This window comes from Canis aureus, chromosome 33 (genome assembly GCF_053574225.1).
Source record: "Canis aureus isolate CA01 chromosome 33, VMU_Caureus_v.1.0, whole genome shotgun sequence".
Taxonomy (NCBI): Eukaryota; Metazoa; Chordata; class Mammalia; order Carnivora; family Canidae; genus Canis; species Canis aureus.
In genome coordinates this window covers 17,389,331-17,401,747 of record NC_135643.1, presented here as the reverse complement: position 1 = coordinate 17,401,747, position 12,417 = coordinate 17,389,331, and the positions used below count along the sequence as shown (strand labels likewise).

Genomic DNA, 12,417 nt, shown 5'->3' with positions numbered 1-12,417 from the left:
TTAAATTAATGACTAAGGTGAATGAAACGAGTTGCTCATGAGAAAAAAGATTAGACACTACTATGGAATAAAGCTTTTTCTAAAAATTTGGAAAGATTATAGAATACTAAAATATTCTAACAAGAAAGTATATGTAAAATTTCCCAAACCATTCTGCAACTCAACAAATGTTCGTTGAGTCCAATATTTTTCAGGAAGTTTTACAATAAGTGCTAGGGCTACGTACGGTAATGAGAGAGATACAGTCAACTTCCTCCTATACCATTTTCTATCATCAGATGGCCATTAAGAACAAATGATACTAACATTTACTATGTTAACGCAGTTACTTATTATGTGCCACACATAACTTTATCACTTCTTCACAACAACCTACGAGTTTGGTACTATTATTATGCTATTTTGCTGCTAAGGAAACAGAGATATGGAAGAGTTAGGCAACGCTGCCCAAGGTCACACAGCTAGTAAGTGGAAGAAAAGGAAGAATCTTAACATTCTGTGTAGGTAGCACCCACACAACACAATACTATTCCCTTGCTCAAATTGAAGAAAATGAAAGATTTAAAATATTTCATATGGATGAAACAATTTCATCTTTGGAATGCACTCCAATAAAATCTACTGGTTGGAAGTAAAAGTGAGGTAGACATTTGTTGAAGAGGGATGATAGGCCCACGGGAACACACTATGTTATCTTCTATTTTTGCATATATATTTTAAAGTTCAAAAAAAATTTTTAAAGCTAAAAAAAATCCACTTAGGGAAATGGGCATTGATTTTCATCAACAATGCTGATGAAAAAATGAATTTTAACAACCCTTAAAAAGGTAACATAGAAGTACATATTAAACTTTTAAATGTGTATATCCTTTGATTCAGCATCCCAGTTTGAAATTTAGCCTACAGAAAGAGTAACATAAAGATTTTCTTATAGGGCTATTTACTTTAGTATTATAATAAAATAATGGAAACATAAATGCTAATTAACAGAGAAGTAGTTAACAAACCAATGATATGGGTAGGTATAGAGGAATGTTATGGGGCCATATTTAAAAATTGGATAAATCTGATTGTTCTGAAGAGTAAACCATGATAAATCATCAAATGATTTTTTTTTAAATGCAAACCAGTGTTGTTACTGCATTTCCTAATTTAATGTGTGTGCATGTGTTGTAATGGTAGGTACAGCATAGGGAAAGTTGAAAATGATACAAAGCAAATTTAAGAGTGGTTAACGAGTGTGGGTTTGCTTTCATTCCTTAAATGTTTTTTTGGTAGTGGGATTACAGATTATTTTTACTTGTTTGGAATACACAAGTTAGGAAGCAAAAAAGAAACCAAGACAGTATTTGCTAAGAAAAAAAAAAATTGGAGATGCTTTATATTGCAAGCTCCTTCAAATGCATTTATTTTTGTATCCCAAGCCTGGAACATAGCATAAATATTTACTAAATGAAGGAATGCTGATTACCAGCTAGGACTTTCCACAAGACATTATGTTCCTACTGACTCAGATTTGTAGACCTGTAAATAAAACCACAATGCAATTAGAAAGGATACTTAAGAAAGAAAGAAAATATACCTTCCAAAACTTCACTGTTAGGATATTTGATCTGTAGAAAACAAGCAAAATTACCAATGAAAACCTGCCCCCTCCCTAGGGGAAAAAAAAAAGATCACCCTAGAAAATATGGTTCCCATATAGCTGTATGACCTCAGGTAAGTCACTTAACCTTCATAAGCTTCAGTTTCTTCATTTAAAAAAACTGAAGCTATTAATAACTCACAAGGTTCCTGTAAGAATTCATGAAGGTGCTTGGTATACTGTAGAGCAATTATTAAAAATGTAAAGATATTTATTATTATAAAACTAATAAATTTACATGGCTAGAAACTAAGTCAGGCATACCTGCATCACCAAACATCAGCAAGGCGGCAGCAATTGCTCCATCCATAGTGCTCGTTGATTCAATCAACTAACAGAGTAAGAAAAGACTGTTTTAATTTATTTCACATTAAAAAAAAGAATTATTTCACATTAGTCTGTACAATGTGAGCGCATCTTAAAATGTTATTGGACTTACTCATCATCCCTGTGTAGTGAAATATATACAGTGTATTCAAGGTTTTGTTATTTTAATTTTTTAAATGCAAGGTTCTGCACTGACGCCTTAAAAACTCCCTACTTAAATGTCTAAGCAGTGAGAGACAGAGAAGGAGGAGGCAGAGGGAGAGAAAGAAGGGACACTGGTAGACATTTGTATTACTCCTTTTTTATTTATGAAAAAAATAAACCGCAATTCTGCAATTATTTCTTTTAATCTAATACTTCTTAAGAATGAGTGGGATGAAAGGTTCTTTTTGATATTTCCTCTTTTTCTGAATTGCCTGAATTTATTCAAGAACATATTCATATATTTATATAACTAATATCAATATATAATTTTTGTAGTAATAACATTCTGTATTTGAGAAGAAACTAAATATCTCATATTTTTCTCTTGCTATAGTTTCCCTAATTTCCAATGAGCTAGTTGTTTTTAAAAAGACCTTACATTTTTTAATAAGCTATTTTTATATTAAATTAAACAGTCTCAAATCAAGTAAGAGTACTCTCTTCTACCAGTTTTCCTAATCTTGGATCCTTTAATATCCTGTAAGCCCCTCTTCATTTTCAAAATAGCCAAAGCATATTCTTAACTTGTCTAGGACTAAATTTATATTTTTCAACTTCTTGAACTCTTTTACATGGGTTTAAGAGCCTTTACAGAGTACTTTATAAATGTCACCTTTAAATCATTTCAGATAGAGATCAGTTGAATGCAGAGCAATTCAAGAGTGCTCTGCTTTGGAGTGATACACTAAATTCCCTAAATTTCATATACTAATTAATGAAACATGCATACAAATTCTGTGCATCAATCCTATTTTCCCACTGCAATTATAAAATTAGAGATAAATATTCTTACAGATGAAAAATACCCTTCAACTACATGAACAATTAGCAATCAGGCTAAACTATTTTTCACCTGAAATTTACTCCTTTGAATACTGAATACTCCATCATGTTTATTCTGTTGGAAGCTATTTCCAACACTGTTAGCAGCCCCTGCAAGTACTCTTCGCTACATTCACTGTCTTCTTATTCTAGAAAAAAAAAATCACACTGGGAGGAAAATAATACTGCTAGCAAGGTGCAGAGTCAAGATACCACCAAAGCTAACAGTAAGAAGGTATCAAAATGATTGGGGAGGGGGATTGTCATGCTAAAAATAACAGAAAATAATAATAATTTATTCTACAGAGTTTAAACTAGTAGGCCCAAGACCAGCTCAGTTCAGACATGTTTTTGGCCTGAATAGTATTATTTCTTTAAATTAGTTACTATAAAAAGTTAACGAAGTACTGATACAATATGGATGAACCTGACACCCTTTTGCTAAATGAAAGAAGCCAGTCACAAAAATAACATCTTAATATATAAATGGGATTATATATAATCCCATTTATATAAAATGTGAATAGACAGCATCTATAAAGACAGAGATTAGTGGTTGCCTAGAGCTAGAGGAGGGAACTGTGGAAGGACTGTTAATGAAGTTTCTTTTTTGGAAAGATTAAAAGTCCTTAAATTAGATTATGATGATAATTACACAAGTTTGTAAATATACTAAAAACCACTAAATTACACACTTTAAGTAGGTGATCTTCATGGCACTTAACTTATATCCTAAGAAAGTTACTAAATTGATCAACAGTAAATAACAGCTTTTTCACTTTATTTGGAAAATCTGAAACCTGATAAAAAGGGGCTATCATTGATGTCACATGGTCATATTCTGTTGGCACTATGGAGTAGCTACCCATTTCAGTAAGAGCATATACTATATGATACGCCAGTGTCCATCACTTCAAAGTTACCTGCCTACCCCATACAGATACGGTATCTCCTAAGGTTCATATTGGAGATGGTGGTGATCATGACAGATACAAAGGTGAAAAACATGTAAACCTGCAATTAAATGATCCCCCTAGGGTCATTCAACTAATAAGTGACAGAGTTAGAAATAACCTATTTACTAATAATCTTCAGAGATTTATTCTCTACCTGAAATTTAATTGAATGGTCAATTTTTATGTGCTCTTATAAGGAAGGATAACTATTACAGTTCAAATACAGCCACTTATTTTGTTTCTATATACAATCAATGTTTCTCCACAAGAGTGCTACTGACAGGATAACTCTTTTGTTATGCAGGACAATCCTGGTACTGCAGGGCATTTAGTGTCCCTGGCAACTCTCTGTCATTATGAAGACGGAGAGGGGGGGGAGCTTCCTGACATTTCTGAGACTTTCTAATGGGAGATGAGGAAGGAGGAGTCTTTTACAACTATTTAAGCACACACACATACAAGCACCATCCCCCCCCCTCCAAAAAAAAAAAACCACATAAGCTATGTGAACTATTCAGGGATATATTATACATTATATTATTTATACGTGAATAACATTACCTATTTAAACCTTAAGACTTCCAACAAGTAAATCTCTGGCACTGACTTTTATTATTATGTAAAATAAAGTTAATTATCTCAAAACTTAAGATATCATTAGAAAAATGACTATCCACTAAATACAGTACTAGATACAAGAGAAATTTTAAACATCATTATAGCTACAATAACCAATTACTATAAAAGGGTATAACCTTAAGTAAATCATTATCACTTCTTTGTGGGAAAAGTTCCTTCAAGGTCTGAAGTTTAGCATCTTTAAGGTCTTCCAATTCCGAAAGGTCTTCCAATTCCGAAATATCATCATTATTTCTACCTGACATGGTAGGAAGGCCCTGGGACTCTTCATCTTCAGATGGCTCAGAACTAAAAATATTTTTAGAGGAAAAAACCAGTATTTTAATATATTATTTCATTAGAATCATATATATGTATATATTACATATATACATATGTAATACAGCAGTGCTTTTCAATATGAATGCAATCTATCCCTGTCAAAGATTAAAACAACTTTTTTTCATTTCAGCATCAGCATGGTTATATATATAAATCTACATTCCCAGAGTTGAAAATATCTATTATCCAGGCTGGGATGGAAAAGAATAATAAATATCTGGCATTAATTTTAAGATACACACCTGTATTGCATGCCCACATTCTCTTCCTATTCTTTTTTCACCTATACTCTGTGTACCAGACAAGCAATGTCAGGATGCTCTTGAGAAATAATAAAGCCTATACTAATTATACTAATACAAAGATAGAATTTTCATGGCCTACCTAGGTGATCCAAATCTATGCTACAATCAGAATGGTTCCATTCAGTACCAGAATCTCTGCCATGAAGAAAACATTGCTTCAGCAGACAAGAGCATTTACTCCATGTGAGGTTTTACTATGCAACTAACTTTGATCTCATTCCATCTCAATATATTTGTTAATCCTATATAAAAGACATTTGGGGCCATATTTTAATCATCTATCTCCCAAACAAAAATCTCATCTTGAAATTTTCTACCATGGTAGCCATTCTGGAGGTCAGAAAGTAGAAGTATAACAAATGGATACAAGTTATAAAGATCAGAGAAAGTGGGAACTTAATACATACATTCCTAGTGTCAGAGAATGCAGACTTTGCTAAAGAATAGCTATGCTAAAGAACAGAATAGCTAATTCTATTTTGGGAAACAAGAGTCTGTATTTTAATATCTTCACTATATCTATTCATGTTAGTTCAGTTGTACTGGTCAGGGCACTAGTTTTGCCTGAGAATTCCCCAAAACATTTAAAAGCAGACAGATCCCCAAAGACCAGGAATACAAATTTTATTAGACATCTAGAACCCTGCTCTGAGAAAATGCTCTAATGAGGCAAAATAAATCGCTTCCTTTGTCACTACACCTGTCCTTCAATATATATATATTTTTAAGATTTTATTTATTTATTCATGAGAGACACAGAAAGAGAGGCAGAGACACAGGCAGAGGGAGAAGCAGTCTCCCCACGGGGAGACCGATGTGGGACTCGGTCCCAGGACCCCAGGATCATGACTTGAGCCGGACACCCAACTACTGAGCCATCCAGGTGCCCTCGTATCCTTCAATATTTGAAGGTAATTACAAGCATCTCCCTTTCCATTACACCCAGACCTCTCATTCTTTATGTACTCAACTCTGAATTCTCATTCTGCCGCACTATGATCACATTCCCTGATTTTGCCACCAAGTTCACTGAGAAAATGAAAGCATTCAGGTTGAAATCTTCTCACAATTTCTGCCTAGATAACCACTTTCAAAGGTTCTTACTCTGTTAGCCATCACCTTAACTTACTGATCAGATTCACAATCATTTGGTGGGACAAACTCATGTGCCTCTTGCTGTGGTAAGTATGTGGACTACCAATCTTATCATGCCTTGGATTTAACATCCAGTTCTCAGGAAATACAAATGAGAGAGGAATAAATTCAATATCATCATGAGGAAACAATCAGAAAAAACTATTTACACTAAGAAAAGACTCTACTTCCTCAGTAAGTTAAAATCCTTTAAAAAGAGGAGGGGAGAGGACTGTTTAAGATCAAAAGAAAGCCAGGAGTTATAACATGTGAATACAGTGGATGCTCCTTGTTTGGAACCTGGTTTGAAAAAGCAGCTATAAAACATATGAATATAGGGGCATGTGGGTGGCTCAAGTCTGTTAAATTTTTGTCTGACTCTTGGTTTCAACTCAGATCGTGATCTCAGGCTCATGGGACTGAGCCCCAGATCAGGCTCCCCACTGACTCCTCACTCAGTGTGGAGTCTGCTTGTCCCCCTACTCCTCCCCTCACTTGTGCCCATTCTTTCTCTCTCTCAAATAAAAGCTTTATTTTAAAAAAAAACCACATGAATATAAAATGGGAATTAGATGATATTAGAAAATTGTTCATTGATTGGTATTGGGTTTTTGGGAGGAAGAAGATGCATCACCAAGTACTACAGGTAGAAATGTTGGGAATGTCCATAATTTAAAATATTCTGGGACGATAAAAATAGTAGATGAAACATGAAACAAAAATTTTAAGTCTAGGTGGTAGGTACATGAATGTTCATTGTCTTATTATTTTATTTTCTTGTATGCCTGAAGATTTAAAAATGAAAAAATCTAAAAACAACAAGAGTTGACTACTCTATTTTCTTTTATCTGGACTCAGATAAAGTACTTCTCTTCTGGTGAAGGTAAAGTCCCTTTTCAGTGCTAAGGGATTTTATTTTGGCCCTTTCTACTTCCTAAAGGACCCTGTTTCAACTACCTACCATCTTCTCTACCCCAACTCCTCTCTCTCCCTAAGCTCTTCCTCCCGAGTCTACAACGAGCTCAAGACTTCATTAACTAATTCAATGAGCCAGGAGATCTAGGAACTGTGACATAGCAGTGAAATAAGCAAATTCTCCTTTCCTTCACAAATTTTATAAAACTGATTTTCTACTTGCTCATTTCCTATAGAGTTCTCCTCTCAAGTTTTATTACCTTTTGCCCCACCATTTAGGTGAAATTGTTCTTTACCAGGGCAAGATGTCAAATGTAATAAAAACCTTTTATTGGTTATCTACTCCTCTGTAGTCCTATACACTGTTGACAAATCTCTGAAAATGTGGCCCCACACCCATCCTCGCCCCATGGGTTTTGCAACATTAGTTCTTCTGACTTTCCTTTACCTCTCTACCTGACCTTAATCTCTAAAGAAGGCTTTTCTTCCTTTGTTGACATTTGTGAATTGCTGTATTACCTAGGATTCTATCTTCAGCTCCTTCTCGTCTATTAATTCTTGAGTGATTTCATCAACTGCCAGTTTCTCTTATCAACACCAGTGCTTATCAAAAGCAGGGTGATTTTGCCTCAAGAGAACACTTGGCAATGCCCAGGGACATTTTTGATTGTTTTGAGTAGGGAGGTGCTAGTAGCATCTAGTGAGTAGCATCTAGTGAATAGAGATCAGAGCTTCTGCAAAACATTCTGCCAATACACAGGAAAGAAGCTCCTCAAAGAATTATTTGGCCCCAACTGTCAAAACCAAGGTTAAGAAATGCTGATATCCAAAATGGCCCATACACGGGTATTAATTATAACAACTGGAACATTCACACAGTACAGTACTATGGAGTATGAAAAAAGAATACAGATTTCTATAAACTGATATGATTTTTAGAATATACATCTAAGTGAATAAAACAAAGAACAAATGAATATGTATACATGTATGCATTTATGTAATGTGCTGTCTTTTGTGTAAAAAAACAAGAAAAAAGGGGATGCCTGGGCAGCTCTTGGTTAAGCGTCCAATTCAGACTCTCGATTTCAGCTCAGGTCATGACCTCAGGGTCGTGAGATGAGCCCCAAGTCGGGCTCTGCACTGAGCGGGAAGCCTGCTGAGCATGGAGCCTGCTTAAGATTCTTTATCTCTCCCTCTTCCCTTCCTCCACCCCACATAAGTGTGCACTCTCTCTCTCTCAAAAAGAAAAAGAAACAAAGAAAAAAAAAGACACATGAAAGAAAAGTATGACAAGAAACTAAACTGGTTAGTTCCAAGGTGGGATGACAGTGGGTGTCGCAAGAAAAAGGGAGAGGAAATAATACTTTTCTGAGCACATTCCATGTAGTTTTGATCTCTGGAACCTACTTAATATTTTAAATATTCAAAAGTAAAATTTAAAAGAGGGATAAGGCAAAAACCTTAAAAGGAATACAAACAGAAATTAATGAACTGAACTATACTTTAAATGAGTAACAGAGAAAATATTAAATAATCCAAGTACTTTGACCATATACTTTCAATCTAAAGATCAAATAAAACTTAAAAACAAATTCTGAACACTATTTAGTAGGTTTACTGGTCAAGTGGTATGATTACAGCAATTCTTAAACTATTTTATGTATATTGGATGACTGAACAAGTTAAGAAATAAACTGATACTGCAAGAAGCCAGAATTCTCAATGTCAGAAAAGGAAATCTAGAAGGTGGGGCAAGGAAAGGTCTAATAGTAACAGATTAGAATTAAAGGTTATCATTAAAAATTCATGAATTAAAAACATTAAAACACAACACTCACACATTCCTCACATATTTCCTAATCTGTATAGCTGGAAAGGGCAAAAACATAACCCCTTGCCTCGCACAATGGCAAAGAAAGAACACTCCCAGTCCCCAGATTTCCAAATACCATTCTCTATTAAAAGGAACTAGTGCTTTTTAGGGAAATGGCTAATTCTAAATTCAGGCCTAGGATAGGGATAGTATAATTTTGGACCATCTTTTGCCTGAAGGGAAAAGGCTCACAAAATCATAGGAACCTCTTGGGGTGCCTAAGTATCTGCCTTCGGCTCAGGTCATGATCCTGGGGGTCCTGGGAACCAGCCCCAGGTTGGGCTCCCTCTCTCCGCTGCTCATGCTCTCTCTCACTCTCTCTCTCTCTCACACATAAATAAAATCTTAAAAAAAAAAATTAAAAATGATAGGAACCTCTCAAAACCAGAGCCTGCCTAAAAGTTCCCTCACCTGACAAAACTTAGTAATTTGAGCACCAAAATGAATGATGGTAAATGAATTACAACCCACTGAACAAAAAAAATATCTATGACTGCATTTTGATATTTATACTACATAAATACTATATAAATGAATGAATAGGAAGAAAATATAAAACCCTTCTTTATATTAGAATACCAAATAAAGTATAAAATCTGAAATGCTAAGTTAAAATAGCACCAATTTGCAACCATTATTTAAACAACTGATTCAGTAAAGAATCATCAATGGATATTAAAACTACTGAGTGAAAGTCTGCTAAGGAATAAGATCATTATCTGGTCTCAAAGTATCTGCCCATAGATTAATCACTAAAAAGTAGAAAGTGGTAACTTTACAGGAGGAATCTGGCAGGTTTCTGAGTGATCCAAGTGCACTTCACCAATAAAGAGATAGATAAATTGCTATCAGTGTGCCTTATGACATGATACACGGAGGACACAAAATCATTTATGTAGCTTTCCTACCACATAACCTAAATTTAATCAGGAAGAAAATCAGGTAAGTACAAATTGAGAAACAACCTTAAAAAAAAAAAAATATGGCCTCTTAACCTTCAAAGGCCAATGACACGAAAAACAAAAAACAAGGCTGAGAAACAGGTTTCGGATTAAATTAGACTAAAGACACATGATACTGGGACGCCTGGGTGGCTCAGCATTTGAGCATCTGTCTTTGGCTCAGGGCGTGATCCCGAAGTCCCAGGATCAAGTCTTGCTTCGGGCTCCCTGCATGGAGCCTGCTTCTCCCTCTGTCTGTCTCTGCCTGTGTGTGTCTCTCTTTCACTCTCATGAATAAATAAATAAAATCTTAAAAAATAAAATAAAGACACACATGATACTGGGTTAAAAAAGAAATCCAACATGATACTGGAAAAAAGAAATACTATAAAGCTTATTTAAAATATGGTCCAAGGACTGACTGCTAGTTCTTAAACTCACACTGTTACCCATCAATGACAAGATAAGAAATTTATACAAGAAGGTAAAACAGGGATCCCTGGGTGGCGCAGCGGTTTGGCGCCTGCCTTTGGCCCAGGGCACGATCCTGGAGACCCGGGATCGAATCCCACATCGGGCTCCCGGTGCATGGAGCCTGCTTCTCGCTCTGCCTCTCTCTCTCTCTCTCTCTGTGACTATCATGAATAAATAAATAAAATCTTTAAAAAAAAAAAAAAAAAAAAAAAGAAGGTAAAACAACTACATTACTAAGCATATCACTTAAGTCCAGCTGATTTTTCCTTATAATACTTACCTAGTAAAGGAACTGGTACACGGATTCACATTTTAGGGCACATTTGTTATATACAAACCAGTACTTTTGAGTAGCACTATTATAAAGGATGTTATCAGAATTAACTGGTAAAATTTAAATATGCACCGTACATTAGATAACTGTACTGTGCCAATGTTAACTGGTATTTCTGAATCTGAAATGCTTCTTTTGTAATATAAGAGAATGACATTTTTCTTAGCAGGTAAATGTGAATCTAACACATTTAATCATGCAAGACCCTTTTTATTTTTTCATGCAAGATCCTTACTATTTTTTATTTTACAGTGAATTTCAGGAGAAAGGCATGTTCATTAAAGGGTATATATAAAAAGTTCATTTAAGAGGAAATTCTCATCTTATCATTAGTGGACAGTCTCGTTCTGTTGGCTCCTTCTAGCAACATTTTCTTCCCTTAGCTTCTGATCATACAACCCTTTTGACTTTTCTCTTACCTCACAACTATTCCTTCTTACAACCTCTACAGACTTCTTACCTCAGTGACTATTCCTTCTTAGAATCTCTACAGATTCTTTCTCATCTCCCTATTCCTAAAATCCCAAGTTCCCCTAGCCTGAGTCCTTAAACCAGGAAAACCTTCTCTTTTCCAGCTATACCAGTATCTCTTGGTGATTTTATCTTATCATATGCCTTTAAATATCAAATCTATAGTCTAACAATTCCTAAATTTAGATGTTACCCAGACCTCCCCCGCAGAACTCAAATGTCACAAATCCAATTGCCTAGCCTACTTGACATCTCCCACCTAGGTATCTACCGAGTCTTCTCAATCATAGCATGTTCAAGATTGAACTGTCAATCTTTCCTTCAAAAAGAGCTCCCCTACCACACCCAAAATAGTTTTCCTTATCAGTTGCTCAGGCCAATCTTAGGGTCATCCTTGACGGCTTTTTCTCCCACCCAAAATTTAACAATAAAACCTCTCTGTTCTTCTAACTTCAAAGTATTTACAGAATCTAACCCCTTCTAATCATCTCCACAAGTAGTAGTCTTGCCTATGTGTCTATCATTTCTTGCCTGGGTTATTACAACAGCATCCATGCTCACCTATAGTCTCAAAGATCTTTTAAACATGTGAGTGAGATAATTTACTCTTCTGCTCAATACACTCCATTAGCTTCCTATCTCATTCATAGTAATAGGCAAATGGCCTATGGGCTTAACATAATTAAATCCCTTTTTCTACCCTGCTGCTTACTTGTGACCTTATAAGTCTTTCTCCCTGTATCATTTGCCCCTGACTTTCCTTAGAAACATCAGGCATTAAAAAAATTATAATAAAATTATAATAAATTATAATAAAATTAAAAATTAAGAAAACAAAACATCAGGCATAATACCACTTCAGAGTCATTGAACAAGTTATTTCCTATGACCAGAATACTCTGCTCCTGCCCCCAGTCCTCATATCCATATGGTTCACACTTTCTTACTTTAGGTCCCTACTCAAGCATCATTTTCTCAAAAAAGCTTTTTTTTCCAACTGTGCTCTTTAGAAACCATACCCCTACCCCTGAACTTCATTAATGATTTTCCTTC

General features: G+C 35.1%; 1 protein-coding gene across 8 annotated transcripts in view; it reads right to left on the bottom strand.

Annotated features, from left to right (window-relative positions):
* Positions 1 to 12,417, bottom strand: part of SMARCAD1 (SNF2 related chromatin remodeling ATPase with DExD box 1) — a 78,752-nt gene that overhangs the window by 49,397 nt on the left and 16,938 nt on the right. For 6 of the 8 annotated variants that reach the window (XM_077882888.1, XM_077882890.1, XM_077882886.1 and 3 more), the window contains exons 4-5: positions 4,710 to 4,881; positions 1,910 to 1,976 (exon numbers count right to left, since the gene is read on the bottom strand). In XM_077882888.1, the coding sequence (XP_077739014.1) occupies positions 1,910 to 1,976; positions 4,710 to 4,881 (239 nt within the window). Of the gene's footprint in view, positions 1 to 1,909; positions 1,977 to 3,029; positions 3,091 to 4,709; positions 4,882 to 12,417 lie in introns of those variants that run through there. The other 2 variants (XM_077882892.1, XM_077882894.1) reach the window with 2 other exon arrangements.